At 35.2% G+C, this 19684-nt stretch overlaps 1 protein-coding gene across 6 annotated transcripts in view; it reads left to right on the top strand.

Moving 5' to 3' along the window:
- The window catches only part of LOC106874322 (myosin light chain kinase, smooth muscle), a 145560-nt gene that overhangs the window by 44585 nt on the left and 81291 nt on the right, over window positions 1-19684 (top strand). For all 6 annotated transcript variants that reach the window (XM_052965923.1, XM_052965921.1, XM_052965920.1 and 3 more), the window contains 2 exons: window positions 3390-3414; window positions 14030-14225. In XM_052965923.1, the coding sequence (XP_052821883.1) occupies window positions 3390-3414; window positions 14030-14225 (221 nt within the window). The remainder of the gene's footprint in view (window positions 1-3389; window positions 3415-14029; window positions 14226-19684) is intronic.

The following is a 19684-nucleotide window of genomic DNA, read 5'->3' as shown; positions in this document are numbered from 1 at the left end:
TATACACACATATATGATTCTGTCAGTATATACTTAAATTGAAAATCTTCACTGACAAATAAACTAAAAGGTGTCATGTATACTAACAGAATTATACATTGCAATTTGTTAACTAGATGTTCAGACAATGAAAGTAAGTAGCTCTTACAACGAAGGTTATAAAGAATTTGTGATATACTGAACATAGCTGCCAGATTAAATGTCAACATTGCTACTTTATGAGTCTGAAAGTCAGATAAGTGTAACTGATTAAAAAATACCAAATAACATGAGTTGAGAAAGGAAGATACTTGTCTGGTACTTGGTGAGCCAAGGAGGTAGACCAAGGGAGCAAAAATAGACATGATGCAGAGATAGATAAAGTGCTATGCAAGTTGTTACATGAAATAAAAACTAAGGTTTCTAATACAATTTAAAGAAAAAAAAATCCATATATGAAATTGATCTCTCTTTATCGCCCCACCTCTTTGTTATGTCTACAAATATTGGCTGTCATGGACTTTCATGACAAAGTTTGAAGACTCATGATTTTATTTGTGAAAGAGACAGCAGTAGTAGTTTTCCATTGCCTTCTGCAGGTTTGTTTACTGCTTACTTGAGAAGTTCTTCTGCTCCCCTGAGTTTACCCTTGAGGCACAAGGTTTGTTTAACCTTTTCGTAAGGAGACTGGTCATGTGACATCAAGGTATGTACACACACATACGTCTTGTGTGCATTTGCCAAAGGGTCATATTCAGGTTTTTGGCTTATAACTGGATCCTTTAACAGCCATTACCACTCCAGGTAAGAGTAAACCTGTGAGTATTGGTGACTATATCATCTCACTCTCCAACATAAATGGCCTTTTATGTTAAGTATCTGATTTATAACTTTCTTTAGTTCCTCAAAGACTTTGCTATTGTTTCCTGGGATTGTGTTTAAGACTTACAGTTCCATATTTAATATTGCTCTACGAAACTGGACAATGATAATGATGATCCTCATTTTTGCACCATTTGTTAAATAGATTTGCTATACATCATTCGTTTATGCATTGTGGTTATCTGCAATGTGCAAGTCCCATTGTTTTTTAATCTAACTTAGCTACTACTAAGTTTCCCTCGGTATCCATTGTTATATAATCTGTATTAGTATGTGTTTTTTTGTTTTTAAACTTAATGCTTGCCAGGTTTAGAGGAAGGAGCAGTGCTCATGGCTTTTGTAAGTCCTCTTAGATTGATGTGGTTGATGCCTTTGTAAATCAATACCTGTAGAAAAGACAATTAGTGGGGAAGGAATTTTAGAGAACTAACATTCTAGGAAGGAAAAACTGGGTTTAGTAATTGGTGTTGGGCCTCAACACAACATAGGTGATGAGAGGAGATGAGCAGAACAGGAATGCTTGAGTGGTGCTGGTATGATCCCAGCCAGCACTGGGCATCAGAGGCCATTATTGTAGAAGTAGAATGGTAGAGAGAGAAGACAGCATGTTTATGGGTAAGAGGCTGGTGTGTATCTGTGAATGACTTTATGCCAAACAGTTGGGTGGCTCTTTTCTGGCTGGAGTTTAGGATGTTCATTTGTACAACAGCAGCACTATCCCAGATGTAAGAGCAATACTCATTTTGGGCCTTACCTGAAATTTGTAGAGACTGAAGCATGGTTTGGTCATGAAGGAAAAGCTAGTTGTTGGGATGTCGTCCTAGCTATGTTAAGGATCTGTTTTTGCCAAGAAAGATCCTCAGTGATAGTGAGGCCCAACAACTGGATTGATTTTGAGGGCTTTAATGGAGTACTGATTATGACGAAGGGGCTGAATGGTGAAATGATGTCTTAATAATGGGCATTAATTGTGCTTTCTTGTTGTTGAAAGAAACAAGATTGGTATATCCCAATTGAAAGATGTTTTTTCACAGCTCTGTTCATAAAGCCAGCATGGGTTTGGTTAGAATTGGCATGTGGGGTCTATATTGTGAATAGATAATGCATGGTTGGGGTATATTTGGGAGGAATGAAGAGTTGTGTCATCTGTGTGACAATGGGTATTGTTAATTCTATATATCAATGGCTTATTTGTAGCAGCAAATAAGTCATTGATATATAGAAGGAAAAGTGAAAGAGTGAAGGAACAAAATCTTTTAACATTTATTGTTTAAACTATGTTTTCTGCCTACATTTTACACAATACTTTTGAAGCTTAGTCACGTAATAAACTTGTATATTCAGTATTTTTCAAAGGTTAACACTTCATTCTCAATGAACCAAGGTCAACTTATGCAATACCAATTGCATCATCTATAGTATAATATACAAGCTGTCCAAGATGTCCATTTAATTTATTTCTTTACTGCTCCTGTAATTGGTTACTTGAATATATTTGGTGCATTTTAAGTTCTTGCTTCCTATCTGCTTGTCTGGGATTTCACTGTAACCTTTGATTATCTGTTCTTTGCTCTGACTGTGCAGTATAGAGTTTTTACTCAACACTTTCTGCAGTGTGAACAAGGCTATTTCTCATGTGCTACCAATTTTATGTTAACATTGCTACTTGGTTGTAGTTTGACCTTGCAATGTTAATTTTTATATTAAAAGAATCTTAAATCGGATTTGCAACATAAAATGGAAACCATATTAAAAACTGAAATGTAACTAATAAAGCAATTTCAAAACCAATGCTCATAGAATTGCAGGGATACATGGAAAAGCTATTCTTTCTCCCTTTTCTTAAAATTGTAAATAAACTAGCAGCAAGAAATAAATTCTAGGTGTAACTTTCTTTTAGGCTGTTCCATAAAAATCTTAAATTAACTGATGCAATTTGCAGACTACTATTTTAAGTCATAACTAACTTGTGTTTATATCTAATTAATATAATTCACACTCGCATTAATGCCATACCCTCTGACAAAACATCATAAATGAAGAGAAATTATTCAATGAATTTTACTGTTTTTTTTTTTCTGTATATTAATAAATGCTTGTACTTTTGTTATTTCCCTTTTTAAAATATTTGCTATTTTTGAAGGTCACTAAATTATCGTTTCTAATTTTGATTTCATGACTGGAGGTATTTTTTTTTTTTAAGGTGAGAAAATGTGAAGTGAAATGTAACTTGGAAAACTAAGAATTACTTTTACAAGTGCAAAATAGAAAAGATATAAACAAGATCTCTGGTGATTCTTTGAATCTGGATTTGATCAATAAGCCTAATTTCTAATTCAAAACTACAAAAACTTATTTTTGTGTTGAATATCGAGTAGATAAAAATAAAGTTATTAAATTATAATTCTTTAAGAAGTTGGTTGTGTTGGATGTTGCAAACGTTATTAAGATATTTTTATATCTCTTAATATATTTAGAAGATGAAATTTTATTCATTGTATCACTGATTTGTATTTTTTCTTTTTCAGTTGATCAGCATATGCAGAGTATAAGGTGAGGACATTAAATATTGAAATACTCTTATTAAATCGTTTAATGATTCTCGGTTTAAATTACTAGTTTGATGAGTGTGACATTTTGATTTTTAGTTTTGATGCAGTTATGTATGTACGATTCAGCAACTTTTTAAGTATCTTCATTAATGAAATTGTTATACTTTGAAAAGTTTTCTTTATCAGAAATAAATTTTTGTCAACTAACATGAATTTAATATTACATTCCTTGAGGTAATCAGCATGTCATGTTGTCAAATTAGCTACTTCACCTTAGCTTATTTCCTAATTTTGACTACTTCCGATTATACGTTTGTTGTCATACACATGAATGGAAGCACTCCCACATAAATTTCATTGAATTACTATTTTGTGACTCTCATTCATACATCATTTAAGTGGAAAGGCATATGACCTTTCAGGCATTCTAAACTGTGCTTCATCCCCCTGAAGTGGCTTTTGAAATAAGAGATCATTGTCATTCAAATTTAAAGTACAAAACCTTATTTTATTTAAACAAATTTTTTTTTAGCTGAAAGACAACTTTAAGCTTTTATATTAAAAATATAAGAAAAAAAAAAAAAAATTAATTGACAGATCACTTTTACTGGATGACATATGAAATTGGTATGTTACATCTGGTCTTATATTCCTGCTTTGCTCCCCCTCATGCCACTTCCACTTATTACTTCATACAGTCATATGGATATTTGTGTGTATATTTTTATTATCTTCTTGCTTCATAAATTTATTGTAACCTTTAAGAAAATCTGCTTTTCTGGCATCATAAAAACTGTATGGAGCTTTTTCTGAATAGTGGTTGTGCTATAGATTTTCTGAGGAAAAGTTAGTTTCAAAAAAAGAAAAAAAAAGGCAATTTTAGCTGATAAATAGAAAAGTTTTAAATAGTTACGCAGCCATAAATAAACTGTCTTGTTAGGAATTTGTGTGTGAAATTGTTAGTATTAGTATTATTATGGGTATTTTACTACATATTCTCATTGAATTGATTGTTCACTGAATGTTTGTATTGTGACATACCTCTTTTTTTACTTTGACCTGTTTTAAAATATGTCTTAACTGAATTTTTATTTATTAGTTCATGTATAGAAAAGAGATGAAAGCCACTTAACAATAAAGAATACAGAGAAACATAAATTTATTCAGTATATTGGCTTTAATATAGAAATGAAGAGTATAGTGAGAATAGGATGTAGACAAATCAACAAAAGACTTTTGCCAGTCAAGGGGCTAAACTACTAACGATTGTTGGTTTGTGGTTGTAAGTGCATAATGGATATATGTTATTTTAATAAACAAATTACTAATACACCCATGTCAGTTTATGTATGTTGTTCAACAGACAAGTCTTAAATGTTGGGTATTCAGTGATCATTTCATCATTTCCTGCTCTCTGCCTGCGGCAGAATGTGCACCGACATGAGATACTTGCTTCCATAGTATTTGATCTTTGGCAAGAGCACATCTGCCATACCTGTCAAGGGCTGCTGCTGATGTTCCCTCCAGGTCGTTTGTTGACCTGAATCTATATTACTGGACATACCTTATGTTAGTTTCATCAGCCATATTTTTCTGCGCTGACTCAAGGCATGTTGGAAGAGAGTATTAATTTTAAAGTTTCCCTTCTCCTAGATTGATTGCTTTCACTGCTGGTAAGGGGCTCAATCTATCCTTACAAAAATCTATTTAACCCATAGATGGTACCCTGACAGGTACTACCATTCCAGCTCAGAATGGACCCGGCAGTAATGGTAATGAAGGAGTGACTCCATGCTCCCCACAAATTCAGAACTCCTAAACTGGAACCTCACTACCAGATGCAGTTTAATGTCATACCCAGGGTGTTCAGTACAGGCCATGTAATACATTTTCATACATTCTGTAGTGTACACTATGTAAAATCTAGAGTATTTGTTGGCATCTCCAATCAAGCCATTTTATAGTGTACTTATTCAATTGGGATTAGAAGTTCATTCAGTTTTTCCTTCTGATGACACACTTAAGTAAATATGGTTTCTATGCAATTACATACACAGCATAAAGAACTGAACTTAAAACTGTATTCAATCAGAACCTTCTCTAAGAAGTTGCCGTTTGAGAAAATATTGAATTTAAAAATAAACTTCAAATGGCAACCTCTTAGATGGTTCTGATTGGGTAAAGTTTTAAGTTCAGCTCTTTATGTTGTGTATCTAATTGCATAGAGACCATGTTTACTTAAGTGTGTCATCAGAAGAAACAGTTGTTCCTTGTGGTCTCTTTTTCTTTCTTTTACGGGTCCTATTCTAATAAAAAATTTTAAGGCATTCATTTAATCTTGGAGCAATATGCAATGCCTTAATGAACTTATTTACTATGCATTTATTTTCACTGTGATTGATTATATTAATGTACAAAGATTTTGTTCTTGCAAATAAGGCTGATATGAAATAGTCAAACAGATCTTTGAACATCATAAAAAATGTTAATTTCAAGTGGAAATCTACAAGAGAAAAGAGATGCTAATTGCATTAGGTGTTCAATGTTGTATTTAATGCAGGCATTTGCACTATTAAAACTTGGGAAATTGTGTATGCCTCATTACAAGAAAATATTAACATGAAAATACTGTCTACACATACAGACGCATATACGTACATGCTGATATATATGCATAAAATGTGTGTTTATATTGATGGTTTGCAGAAAAATTAGTGCATCACACTAAAATACTCTGTGGTATTTATTCTGTCTTTATGTCCCTTTATGCCAAGGTGAACATAATCATTTAAGTGATAGAGATTGCGAAAACAAGTACTATGTGATGTTTAGGGATCAATATATGTAGCTAAACCTCTGATGACAGTACCCCAGCATGACTGCTGTCCATTGACTGAAACTAATAAAAGAATAAAAGGATTTATATTGTAAAGATGCTGGGACAGCACATACAGAGTACCTTATATAGGAGCATGTTAACTACAGAGTTAACTTACTGAAAAACAAGGTGAACTATTTTCCTCAGTAGATCTGAAGGGAGTTACCTCTAGATAGCATTCTGCATGCTAAGTATACTTACAATGGAGTCTCTCACAAGTAATATTAGAGAAATGAATAACTGAGATTATTCTATATTATTTACATTTGACATATTTGTCCTCATCTTGTTTGTTGTTAACACGTTTTGGCTGATATACCCTCCAGCCTTCATCAGGTGTCATGGGGAAATTTCGAACCTGGGTTCTCATTCCTAAGATATTTTTCGATATTATTATTATTATTCAGGTCACTGTCTGGAATCGAACTCGGAATCTTGGGGTTAGTAGCCCGTGCTCTTAACCACTACGCCATATGCCCGTGGGCAATTAATTATGGGGTGAATTTTAGGGCTTATAAATCTAATATTTTCCTATCCTTCCTTAATACCAGTTCCCATATACTACTCATATCTGCACTCTGTCTGCTTAGGAGGTTGTTGTGTCCTAGCATGTGTGCTGCTTCTTTTAGTTTTCATATTTTCCAGTGGTGTTCTCTATCTATTATTTTAACTTCATCCCACAGGGGGAGGTGGTCTCCATTTTTCCCTAAAATTCTCTCCATAATTGCCCACGGGCATATAGCATAGTGGTTAAGAGTGCAGGCTACTAACCCCAAGATTCCGAGTTCGTTTCCAGGCAGTGACCTGAATAATAATAATATCGAAAAATACCTTAGGAATGAGAACCCAGGTTCGAAATTTCCTCAAGACACCTGATGAAGGCTGGAGGGTATATCAGCTGAAACATTGTGTTAACAACAAACAGGATGAGAACAAATATCCGTCAAATAATGTAAATATCCGTAAATAATGTACATAATTCCTCATCTCTTAAATATAGAACTGAGATTATTCTTGCAATTAGAAGAAAAAAAAAATCCCTCTGAGCATGTTTCAGATCTAAAAGCAACTTAAAAGTTCAATGTTAGCTAATCTAAAGTTTTGGAATAATATAGATAACACAGTTAGGATGGGTCTTTTATAACCAACTGGTGAATGCAACAGTCAAGTTTCAATCTTGTTACATTGCATCAGTGAAGCATATTCACTGTAGTTGGTGAAACTTAGAAGTGAGCAGTATATCGTTGTTGAGGCCTAATATTCTTAACCAGTCTCACCATATTCCTCCTTGTGGCTTGTGAGGGCTATGCAGGCCTTGTACAGATGTGCAGTCAGTAAGGTGAGAGTTAACTATGAATTTAGTAAGGACTTTAACACACTGATAGAAGTCCATCAGGGCTCAGTTATCTGCTGTCTTCTCTTTATTATGATTAGTGATCATCATCATCATCATTGCTGTTAAGAACTCAGGACTGCATGACAATTATTCTGATGGTACAAGAAAAGAATTTTATGGAAATAATACAAAAGCATAGTCCCTCTTCTAAATGAAATCAACATTACAATAAACACCAAGACAGACTCAGAAGAATAGGCCCTTTAACATATATATCTGAGGAATAATGAATCTTATGTAAAAAAGCAATAAAATAAAATAGGGAATACTTTTTTTTAGAAGAGAAAATAAAAGACACTCGCATATAAAACTGCTTCCACAGCCAGTGTCATGTAAAAGGCATACAGAACACTCTGAAGTGGCAGGTGTTAGGAAAGGCATCCAGCCATAGAAACCAAAGTAAAACAGACATTCAGGCTTGGCACAGTCCTCTCTTAGTCATGATTAGTGCTAGTAAAACCGGTCAAAAAGGTAAATATATTATTTCATAAAAACATTAAAATTTTTGTCCAACATAAAACTTTTGCGCATTTTATAGGCACATGCTTCCCAACCACATAAGTCTGGGTTCAGTTCCACTGTGTGACACCTTGGGCAAGTGTCTTCTTCTATAGCCTCGGGCCGACCAAAGCCTTGTAAGTGGATTTCGCAGACAGAAACTGAAAGAAGCCCATTGTATATATATGTTTGTGTGTCTGTGTTTGTCCCCCCACTGTAACTTGACAACCAATGTTGGTGTGTTTATGTCCCCGTAACTTAGCGGTTCAGCAAAAGAGACCAATAGAATAAGTACTAGGCTTACAAAGAATAAGTCTCCGCGGGTTGATTTGTTCAACTAAAGGTGGTGTTCCAGCATGGCCGCAGTCAAATGACTGAAACAAGTAAATGAATGAAACAATAAAAGAACTTTCCTTCTTTTTTTATATTTTTCATTACAATTCACCATGTGAAAAACGGGAAGTTAAAAAAAAAATATCTACCATTTCACTATGTGTATGTATCTATTAATCTATCTGTATGTGAGGTTATTCAGAAGACATTCGTCAATGTGAGGTAGAAGACAGTTGCGCAAAGTAGCACACTGGGGCCAAACCCTAAACCACACAGTTGTAAAGCAAACTTCTCAACCTCACAGCCATGTCTACACCTATCAGTACTTTTACAAATTTAGACAGGTTACATTCACCTACCATCTTTTTGTGTGTAATCTGTTATCTCAAAAGTAATGCAAGGTTCTAACTTATTGTTCACTGAGCTTTGTTATAAATGTTTCTTGTAATTAACTAAAATATCCAACTGTTTGCAGATGTCTAAGCATGATGAAGTTAACATGGGATGATTTTTTTGCACAGTAACCATTAGTACAGTTGCTGGCAGCTAAGCATTTGAATTAACACTGCAAGCTAACCAGTCACTTGTTAGTTATACTCTACTCTCAGGACAAGTGGATCGATAGGCTCGTCAGAGCATCTTATTGTATTTAGTTATGACTCTTGATGTTCTGAGTTCAAATTCCTCTGAAATTAGCTTTGTTTTTCTTTATTAAATACTTAGCTTTATTATTACATGTTCACATAAGCATATCTTTTACTTGCTTGTCATTTGACTGCGGCCATGTTCTGGTGCTGCCTTGAAGGGTTTTAGTTAAACAAATCAGTCCCAGTAATTATTTCTCTTTTCAAGCCTCGTACTTATTCTCTTGTGACATGAACAAACCAACACTGGTTCTTAATTGGCGATGTGTAACACACATGCACATATACACACATGGACATATACACGCATGCACACAATGGGCTTCCTCGCAGTTTGCATCTACCAAATTAATTTACAAGGCATTGGTTGACCTTAGGCTATAATAGCAGACACTTTCCCAAAGTACTGGGCTGTGAGGCTCAGCCTGAAACCCCATGGGAATGAACTTGAAACTATGATGCAAAGCAAGCTTCTTAAGCAAACAGTCTGGAGGAAGAAGCAGTGTCCATGGTTCCTTTGCAGGCTCTCTGGTGGTGTCAGTGAGATTTAAGCTTCCTCTGAAAGTTGCAGATTGATGCTTACAGGAAAGGATTTCTTGATCAGTCACTTCTGAGGAACAGAGGCCATAATAGTACTGATAGACAAAGCAAAAAGAGGTGGCAGTACATGATTGGCCAGAGGTTGTAGTGTGTGACTGATTTTATGCCAGTCAAGTTGCCATTCTCTGGATTTGCATCTGTTTTCCATACTGGCATAGGTTGGATGGTTTGATAAAAGCCAACAAGCTAGAGGACTGTGCCAAGCCTCAATGTCTGTTTTACTTTGGTTTCTATGGCTGGATGCCTTTCCTAACACCTGCCACTTCACAGAGTGTTCTGTATGCCTTTTACATGACATTGGCTGTGGAAGCAGTTTTATATGCGAGTGTCTTTTATTTTCTCTTTTAAAAAAAAGTATTACCTATTTTATTTTATTGCTTTTTTACATAAGATTCATTATTCCTCAGATATATATGTTAAAGGGCCTATTCTTCTGAGTCTGTCTTGGTGTTTATTGTAATGTTGATTTCATTTAGAAGAGGGACTATGCTTTTGTATTATTTCCATAAAATTCTTTTCTTGTACCATCAGAATAATTGTTATGCAGTCCTGAGTTCTTAACAGCAATGATGATGATGATCATCATCGTCGTTTTAATGCCTGCTTTTCCCATGCTAGCCTGGTTTGGATGTGACTTACTGAGTCAGTTTTTCTATACCCAGATACCCTTCCTGTTGCCAAACTTTACTTATTTCCAAGTAATGTACTTAGTCCCATTGTATTTTGAATTATAACTGTTCGACAGGTAGACACATATTTGCAATGGAGGTGAAGAGTGATACTACCTATGCATCAGTGACATTATTTTATACAGTGTGAAAGCAACAAAGCACAAATGGAACTGCACTAACACGCACATACAGATGAACTTTCATACAGATTTTGGCTACCTTTTTACACTCTCAAAGTATTGATCAGCCCAAGGTTGTAGTAGATGACACTTGCCCACAATGCCATGTAGCAGGAGCAAATTAGAAACTACACTGTGGTTGTGAAGCAACCTACTTAACCTCACAACTATACCTGTGTCTATGATGTTCTTGTAATTCAATTTTGAGGATGTCTTCCTTGTTCTGCTATTGGGCAGCATAAAAGTAATTGCTCTTTGATTTGGACTAGTTTCTTGCAACCTACCTAGAACTATTATCTGAGCACTGTATTTTAGATTCTTTATTCAGATTCTTTACTTATCTTTGCTAGCAGTAAGGCCTGCATAGGTATTTACTTCCTACACGTGTGCATATGTCAGTTTTATATATCTGCATCTAGATCATAACTTTTGTTGTTTTCATTGTTCTTACTTCTTAACCTTAATTAATTAGGTTAACCTAAGAACAGCGAACTTGCCTACCTGACACTATTTTTTTTTACTATGTTCTGAATTAGTTAAGCACATATAGTGTTTATACAGTTGTTATTATCAGATGTATTAGCTATTTAAATATTATTTCCTCTCTGTTGTATATATATAGTGCAGGAGGTTTTGGTAGAGAGCAGCCACTCCTTTAAATTGACTGTTTTCAACACAATGAATGTTTAGAGAGAGAGAGAGGTGTGAGAAAGAAATGAGGAAAATGAAAAAACTGGAATGTGAAATAACATACGTTTCTAAGGGTGGAAAATGTTTTTTTATCCCAACAAGATAATGTATAAAAATGCTGGATTGATAAAAGTGTTGCATATATTATTTATGCAAAGTGTGTTATGAAAGTTTGACATTGAAACCAGAGTCCTGACATGTAAATAATATGAATTAATAGCAGTTCTTTCTTTTGAAAGTTTGAAATCCTCATGATCATTTGACATTCGTTTTTCCATGCTTGCATGGTTCAGATGAAACCGGAGGCAGATTTTTTACAACCTTCCTGCTGCCTACACCGACCTGTTTCGAAGCAAGTTAATATTCCCCTATGGTCAGACGTTTTTCATGGAAGACTGGAAATGTACAACATCACTTGTTTCATTGATGCTCATTTACAATGACCGCATGATGTCAAGATAAGAGTATGCAAGATAAGAGTACACACACACACAACAGGGTTCTCAAAATTTCCATTTATAAATCTATTCACACGGTTTAGTCAGCCCTGGGCTATAATAGAAGACACTTACCCAAGGTGTCAGGCAATGAGACTGGACCCAAGACCAAATGGTTAGGATGCAAGCTTCTTAACCACACTTCCATGCCTGTGCCTGTATATGAAGAATATTAGAATTATTTATGAAACTATGGAAAGGAACCAAATCCAATAACCATTTCACAATTAACATGCTAGCCATCACATACTAGAAACCTAATTTGCCCTTGTAATCTATTGGCTCTGCAGGGTAATGAAGAGTTTTCTATGTGATTACTTGAACTAAGGAAGCACCATCAACATGTTCTTTTGAACACCTGAGGGATCCATTATGTGGTTACTTAAAATAATAGGTTTTTTTATATGGTCACTTAAGCAAAAGAGATCTTCCATATGATTTCTTGAACTACTGAAGGGTCCTTAACGAGGTCATTTGAGTTAATAAGGGATCATCTGTGTGATTGCCTGCTCTAACATGGCTGCTCAGCCTGATTGAACTAGCAACCAAATCCCCATTACATCTCTTACTCTCTGAAAAATGGAGGACGAGATGTGCGTGCACACACACACAGACACACACACACACACCTACACTACACTAAATATTATGCATGTACAAATACAAATGTGTGCGTATGCAGGCAGGCAGGCAGTGAACTTCATTGATTGAGGTTAACTTACAGCTAATGGACTTCATAATTGTTTTTAAATTTCTTGATTGCAACCATTCCACTTCTTTTCATGAATGTCCTGAGTAATGAATGCTATTAATTCGTGTTATTTACATGTAAGAACTCTAGTTTCAACTGTAAACCTTACAAGCACAGTTTACATAAATTATATATCATCATCATATATATATATATATATATATATATATGCAATACTATTTCATCAATTCAGTATTCATTCTTTATCAAAGTGCAATTTTCCTCTTCCTTGCATTCTCTATGGTTGATTGGGAAAATTATTGATCATAAAATATCAACCAAGTATTACAGACTGTTGATGCCAGTCTCTGTTGTACTTGATGAAACTTCTCCAATTGCTTTAAACAATATCCCTTTCATACTCAATTGTTTTGTTGCAAATTTTAACCTGAGACTATTTGCTGTATTATTTTGAATGTTTGAGTTTTTTTTCTTCCAATTTTGAATGTAACTTACGTTTCATTTGTCGTGACATTACACTGAAAATTAAATTTTGTAAAGATGCAAGGACAGCTGTAGTATTAAAAGTTCCTGTTGCATTCAAGTATTTTGGGGTTCATTTCCATTGCACTGTATCTTGGGCAGTGCCTTCTACTTCGTAATTTTGGCTGACAGAAACTGTAGGAAGCCTATAATTTGTGTGTGTGTGTGTGTGTGTGTGTGTGTGTGTGTGTGTGTGTTTGTGTGCACAAATGTACGAGAATGTATGAGGGCGGCGAGCTGGCAGAATCGTTAGCATGCTAGCCGAAATGCTTAGTGGTATTTTGGCTGCCGTTACATTCTGTGTTCAAATTCTGCTGAGATTGACTTTGCTGTCCATCCTTTTGGGGTCGATTAAATAAGTACCAGTTACGCACTGGAGCTGATGTAATCAACTTAATCCGCTTGTCTGTCCCTGTTTGTCCTCTATATGTTTAGCCCCCTGTGGGTAATAAAGAAATAATATATGAGAATGTTGATATCCCACAACTTCACTTTAGTGAGATGGCAGTATGTTTATATAACGGGTTAACATTACAAGTAGTTGTTTTGTGCTTTCAAAGCCCTTTGGAATAAAATCAATTTCTTAATTGAAAAAAATGTGTAAGAGTTAGTGACAGGCAGAGCACCCTGCCATAAAGGCTTTCCCCAAATGTGTCCCAGTCCAACCCACACTTACATGGAAAAATAGATGTTAAATGAAGAAATGAAATATGTGAGCCTGTCTTTGGCTTTATCTGAAGTACCATAAGTATTTAGACTCAATTAAGAGCAGCTGCAAAAATAAGTCTCCTTGTCCACCCCTTTTCTAAATTTTCCTTTCAGGTGGATAGTACCATCCTAATGAAATAGTCTTGTTCTTTTAGAGATTACTGAAATTGTTTTTATTTTACATTCAGTAGGAAGCTTTGCTAATCTCTGATCATGCCATATAGAATATTGGTTGTGGTGAAAGGCATATCTAAAAGCTTGTGTCTATTGCTTTATACATTTTTTTAGGACAGAAGATGTGGAAACTCCAGCAGTGACTCCCAGGCCAGCAACAGATGAAAAAAGACCTGAATTTATTGTTAAACCCAGAAAGCAATTTGGTGATGTTGGTAAACCAGCCAAGTTCAAGGCATCATTTGAAGGAAAAGGCAACTTACGTTGGGAAAGATATGGCAAAGTCATTGAACAAAGTGAAAAATATAAAGTAAGACAATTTTCTTTACCTTTTCATTTCAGTTTTTGTTCATAGAGTTATACGTTTTAGTGGATGTTTAAATCCTTTCTTTAGATTCAAATCTTTCATGTGAGTGTAATCTACAGTCAGTTTACAGCTATGGTTTTCTTTGAATTTTCTTTGAATTTTTTCCTTGTAGAGTGTGTTTATGTATGTGTACATGTGTGTGTATATCTACACACACACATATATATAATATGTGTATGTATATATATCATCTGTATCATTGTTTCAATATTCATTCTCCATGCTTGCATGGGTCAGACTGAATTTTGCTGAGGCAGGTTTTCTACAGCTGGATGCCCTTCCTGTTATCAACACTTAACTGTTTCCAAGTAATGTAATATTTTTCCATGACCAGACATGTTTTTTTTATAGAAGATTAGGAACAAAGGACACTGCCTGAATGAAGGAGACATTCGTTTTCAACTACTATGCGATATCAAGGAGACATGCACACACACACACATGCACACAAGTTTCTTTCAGTTTGCATTTATGAAATCCATTCAGGGCTTTGGTCCACCCAAGGCTATAATAGAAGACTTTTGCCCAAAATGAAAAGCAGTGGAACTAAACCCAGAATCATGTGGTTAGGAAGCAAAACCTTACCATGCAGCCACACCTGTAGAAAATACTCTCATGCTTTACAGGAGACATCTTATTTACTAATCTAAGTGAAGTAATTTTCACTAAGAATGCTTATGATTAAAAATTAATTACAACTATAACAAAAGTTTGTGTGAAAAAATAACATGGAAAGATAAAATTCAGGGCTTACTCTTGCAAAGACGTGTATATATTAGGTATGGTTGTGTTGAAGAAGCTTGCTTCCCAACCACATGGTTCTGGGTTCAATCTCATTGTGTGACACCTTGGGCAAGTGTCTTCTGCTATAGCCTTGGGACCAACCAAAGCCTTGTGAGTGGATTTAGTAGATGGAAACTGAAAGAAGCTTGTGTGTGTGTGTGTGTGTGTGTGTGTGTGTGTGTGTGTGTGTGTGTGTATCGTTGTGTTTGCTCCCCCCCCCCCAATCACTGCTGGACAACTGGTGCTAGTGTGTTTACATCCCTGAAACTTAACAGCTCCACAAAAGAGACTGATAGAATAAATATTAGGCTTAATAAAAAATAAGCCCTGGGGTTAATTTGTTTGATTAAAAACCCTTCAAGGTGGTACTCCAGAATGGCTGCTGTCAAATGACTGAAACAAATAAAAGAAAGATGAAATAAAGATTACCTTTTTGAGACATGAGCTAATATTTACATTGCATCGGCTGTATTTTATCAGCTGCTGTACTGCAAGGCGGAATTTTGTGATACCATTGTACATATCTGATATATTCATTACCATCATTCTAACATCTATTTTCCCATGCTTGCATGGATTAGAGGATGCTACATTGAAGCAGTTTCTGTGGCTGGATGACCTTCCCGATGCCAACCATCACTAATGATCTCCTAGTGTATTGAATACTAAACAGCCAAGACATAGTTATGTGGTGAACTGCAGGAAAACCACACCATCTGTATGAACAGTGGGGCTTTAATTTTGTTTACAATTACCAAATCTCTGTGAAGATGTCGGGCGATACTGGCTTGATCAAAGTTGCATGCATACACACATATTAACATACATGTGGCTGTGTGTTATAGAAGTTCGCTTCTCAACCACATGAGTTCAGGTTTAGTCCCACTGCATGGCACCTTGGGTAAGTGTCTTCTACTATATCCCTTAGCTGACCAAAGCTTTACGAAAAGTTTTTATGGCTGGAAACTGAAATAAAACCAGTTACGTGTATATGTAAGCAGTGGATTTTAAAATGATCATATGTGTACACTTAAGATTGAGAGAGAAAAATTGTTCTATATACAGTAATCCCTCAACTATTGTGGGTGTTATGTTCCAAAATGCCCCGCGATAGGTGAAAATCCATAACGTTGAAACAGTACTGTACTGTATATTTTTTGATTATTTTTATAATTTGTTTATATTTATTTTATTATTTTTCTATATTTAAGCTTTTATAAACTCTCCCCTGTACCCTTAGGAGTACCCATGTCTTCTCTTTTTTTTGCGGGTGAGGAACATAGTGCTGGGTAGTTGCTGGCGCTGGCTTTTCTTCTTTGTAAAGTTTTTATAAACTTCCATGGCCCCATCGATTGCATTTCTGAACTGCAGCACATGAATCATCTGGGGATCTCAATCTGTACTGTATTTTTATTTATTAATTTACAGGTGTGAAAATGCTTATTTTACCACAGAAATAACTAAAATTTATAATATAAATATATAATGGCCACAGAAACCTACAATATACTGAGGTGCCTGTGATATAAATTTACATATACTGTGATATAAATGTGGTAAGTAGCTTGCTTACCAACCTCATGGTTCTGGGTTCAGTCCCACTGCGTGGCACTTTGGGCAAGTGTCTTCTACTATAGCCTCGGGCCAACCAAAGCCTTGTGAGTGGATTTGGTAGATGGAAACTGAGAGAAGCCCGTCTTTTATTTATATATATATATATATATATATATGTGTGTGTGTGTGTGTGTGTGTATGTTTGTCCCCCCAACTTCACTTGACAACTGATGCTGGTGTGTTTACGTCCCCGTAACTTAGCGGTGTGGCAAAAGAGACCGATAGAATAGGCTTACAAAGAATAAGTCCTGGGGTCGATTTGCTCGACTAAAGGCAGTGCTCCAGCATGGCTGCAGTCAAATGACTGAAACAAGTAAAAGAATAAAGAGTATACTAACCAGAAAAATCCATGTACTGAGGGCACAAGGGCACAATCGGTGAACCTCGATATGGCGAGTGATTACTGTACTTGGTATTCAAATGTTATTTGTCATTGCATATGTTTTTTTTTTCAATTGGGTTTTGATATGCTGGTGGGTATTATGATCTTTAATATTCTGATAAGTATTTAGTCTGATTTTGATTCCTAGTTTCTAATTTACATAGTTGTAGGTAGTAAACATCACTCCCATTCTACTTCTCAAATATATCTGACCCAATCTGTATCTCTACTTGTGATGCAACAATTTAGCACCTGACAGTTTAGCACCAGATAATTCAGCATATAAACAATTCAGTGCAGGGCATCTTATTGAATTTAGGTAAAGGTTATTTTGTATAGGTGTGTGTATATGTTTGTTTGTTTTTTTTTTTTTTTTTTTTTTGCTGGTGTTTGTTTCATTTATATGTATGCTTTTTGTGTATGTATAGCTAATCTATTCTATGACTGCTGTGTTTGTAGGTTGCGTGTGCATTAGATATACAACCAACACCAATATAATGTAATAATAAATTGCATATATTTCATGCACTGAATTGTCTATGCACTGAATTGTCTATTTGCTGAATTGTTGGTATTCCTTCTCAACCATATCCTAATTCTGCATTTAAAAGTATATATTACTTCAATTTTATATACACGCCCACATATTACACAAGATAGATTATTGACTTTTATGAATAAAGAAATATATATATTTCATTTTCATTTTATTTTGTAAAAAGCTATTATTAATCTTTCTTTTTTAAAAAAAAAAAAATATTTCTAATGCTAAGATATAAAAATTCAATAAAATAAGTATATGCATACTTCCTTTATATTTATGCATTCAAATGTGTGCCTTTAACATGTTAATTCAAATATGCATTTTGCTAGTTGGTTATATATATATATGAGGAGTGTATGAAAGGTCTTGAGCCTCAAAAAAACAAAACATGGTACAAAACTTCTGATGAAGGTACAAGAAAGGCTTCAAGTCTCAAAGGCCTTGCAGGCTCAAAACTTTTCATACACCCCTAGTATCTGACATCTCACTTTTATCAGGTCATTGAAGTAATATAAACTTATGCCTAATTTGCTTATGCTGACTCCACCTATGCAATTAGTGTGACCATGAAGTATCTCATTAAATAATAGAATTAGATGGTATACGCCTTTTACACACTCACATATACTAAGTCTGTGTTGTACTATTTCTATCCAGCTGCTTCTCACATGTTAAGTATCCTTTTGACACTGTTAACCCAGAGATCTCTATCTCAACGATATCTCTATTCACCTTCTTAGAGTTCAGCTCCTCTTCTCAACTTACAAAAACGATAACTTCTCCTGGTTTAATTCTGAACAGTAAACAAGTATATTTCTGTTCACACTAACTTTCAATTTTATTATTTTTGATCTCAAGCTATAAAATGAAATCCAAGTTCCTGTAAAGCAGCTATCTAAAAACCTACATTCCCGAGTGAATGTAATATGAATAATTACTAGTCCACACAGCTGTTTTCTGTAACCTTGTAAAAATACCTTTATTCAGCTCTTCAAATAAAAAAATATAACTTGTTGGTTTTAGCTAACAAGTCTGTCATTGGATGAATCAGCAAAGGAATCTTTACACTCTCAATTTCTTTTTATTTTTTTTCAAGTATAGGCACTGGAGTAGCTGTGTGGTAAGTAGCTTGCTTACAAACCACATGGTTCCGGGTTCATTCCCACTGCGTAGCACCTTGGGCAAGTGTCTTCTACTATAGCCTCGGGCCGACCAAAGCCTTGTGAGTGGATTTGGTAGACGGAAACTGAAAGAAGCCCGTCGTATATATATATATATATATATATATATATATATATATATGTGTGTTTGTGTGTCTGTGTTTGTTCCCCCACCATCACTTGACAACCGATGCTGGTGTGTTTATGTCCCCATAACTTAAGGGTTCGGCAAAAAAAGACTGATAGAATAAGTCCTGGGGTCAAATTTCTCGACTAAAGGCGGTGCTCCAGCATGGCTGCAGTCAAATGACTGAAACAAGTAAAAGAGAGAGTAAAAAAGAGTACATTAGGTGCAGGCTTGGTTGTGTAGTTTAGAATTTTACTTTCCAACCACATAATTTTAGGTTCACCCCACCCTGCATGATATCTTGGGCAAGTATCTTCCACTATAGTCCCAGGCTGACTGAAGCATTGTAAGTGAATTTGGTAGATATAAACTAAAAGAAGCTCGTGACAAGGGACTGGGAGATGTGGCAATTGGTTGTACTTGATAAGAAATGTCAAGCTAAGTAAAATTGCTGGCTTCCATACATACAGGCTTGTCCTTTCAGGTGTAGGTGTCACATAAAAGCACTTGCGCTGGTGCTGCATAACCGCACCCGTACCAGTGGCACATAAAAAGCACACAGCACACTGTTAAGTGGTTGGTGTTAGGAAGGGCATCCAACCATAGAAACAATGTCAAAACAGACAACTGGAGTTTGGACAGCTCCCTGCCAGCCAGCCAGCTCCATGTCAATCTGTCCAACCCATGCCAGCATGGAAAGCGGTTGTTAAATGATGATATATATATATATATATATGTATGTGTGTGTGTGTATGTATATATATATATATATATATATATATATATATATAT

Source organism: Octopus bimaculoides, chromosome 2 (genome assembly GCF_001194135.2).
Source record: "Octopus bimaculoides isolate UCB-OBI-ISO-001 chromosome 2, ASM119413v2, whole genome shotgun sequence".
Classification (NCBI taxonomy): Eukaryota; Metazoa; Mollusca; class Cephalopoda; order Octopoda; family Octopodidae; genus Octopus; species Octopus bimaculoides.
Note: the sequence above shows the minus strand (reverse complement) of the source record. Positions and strands in the feature narration are given on the sequence as shown.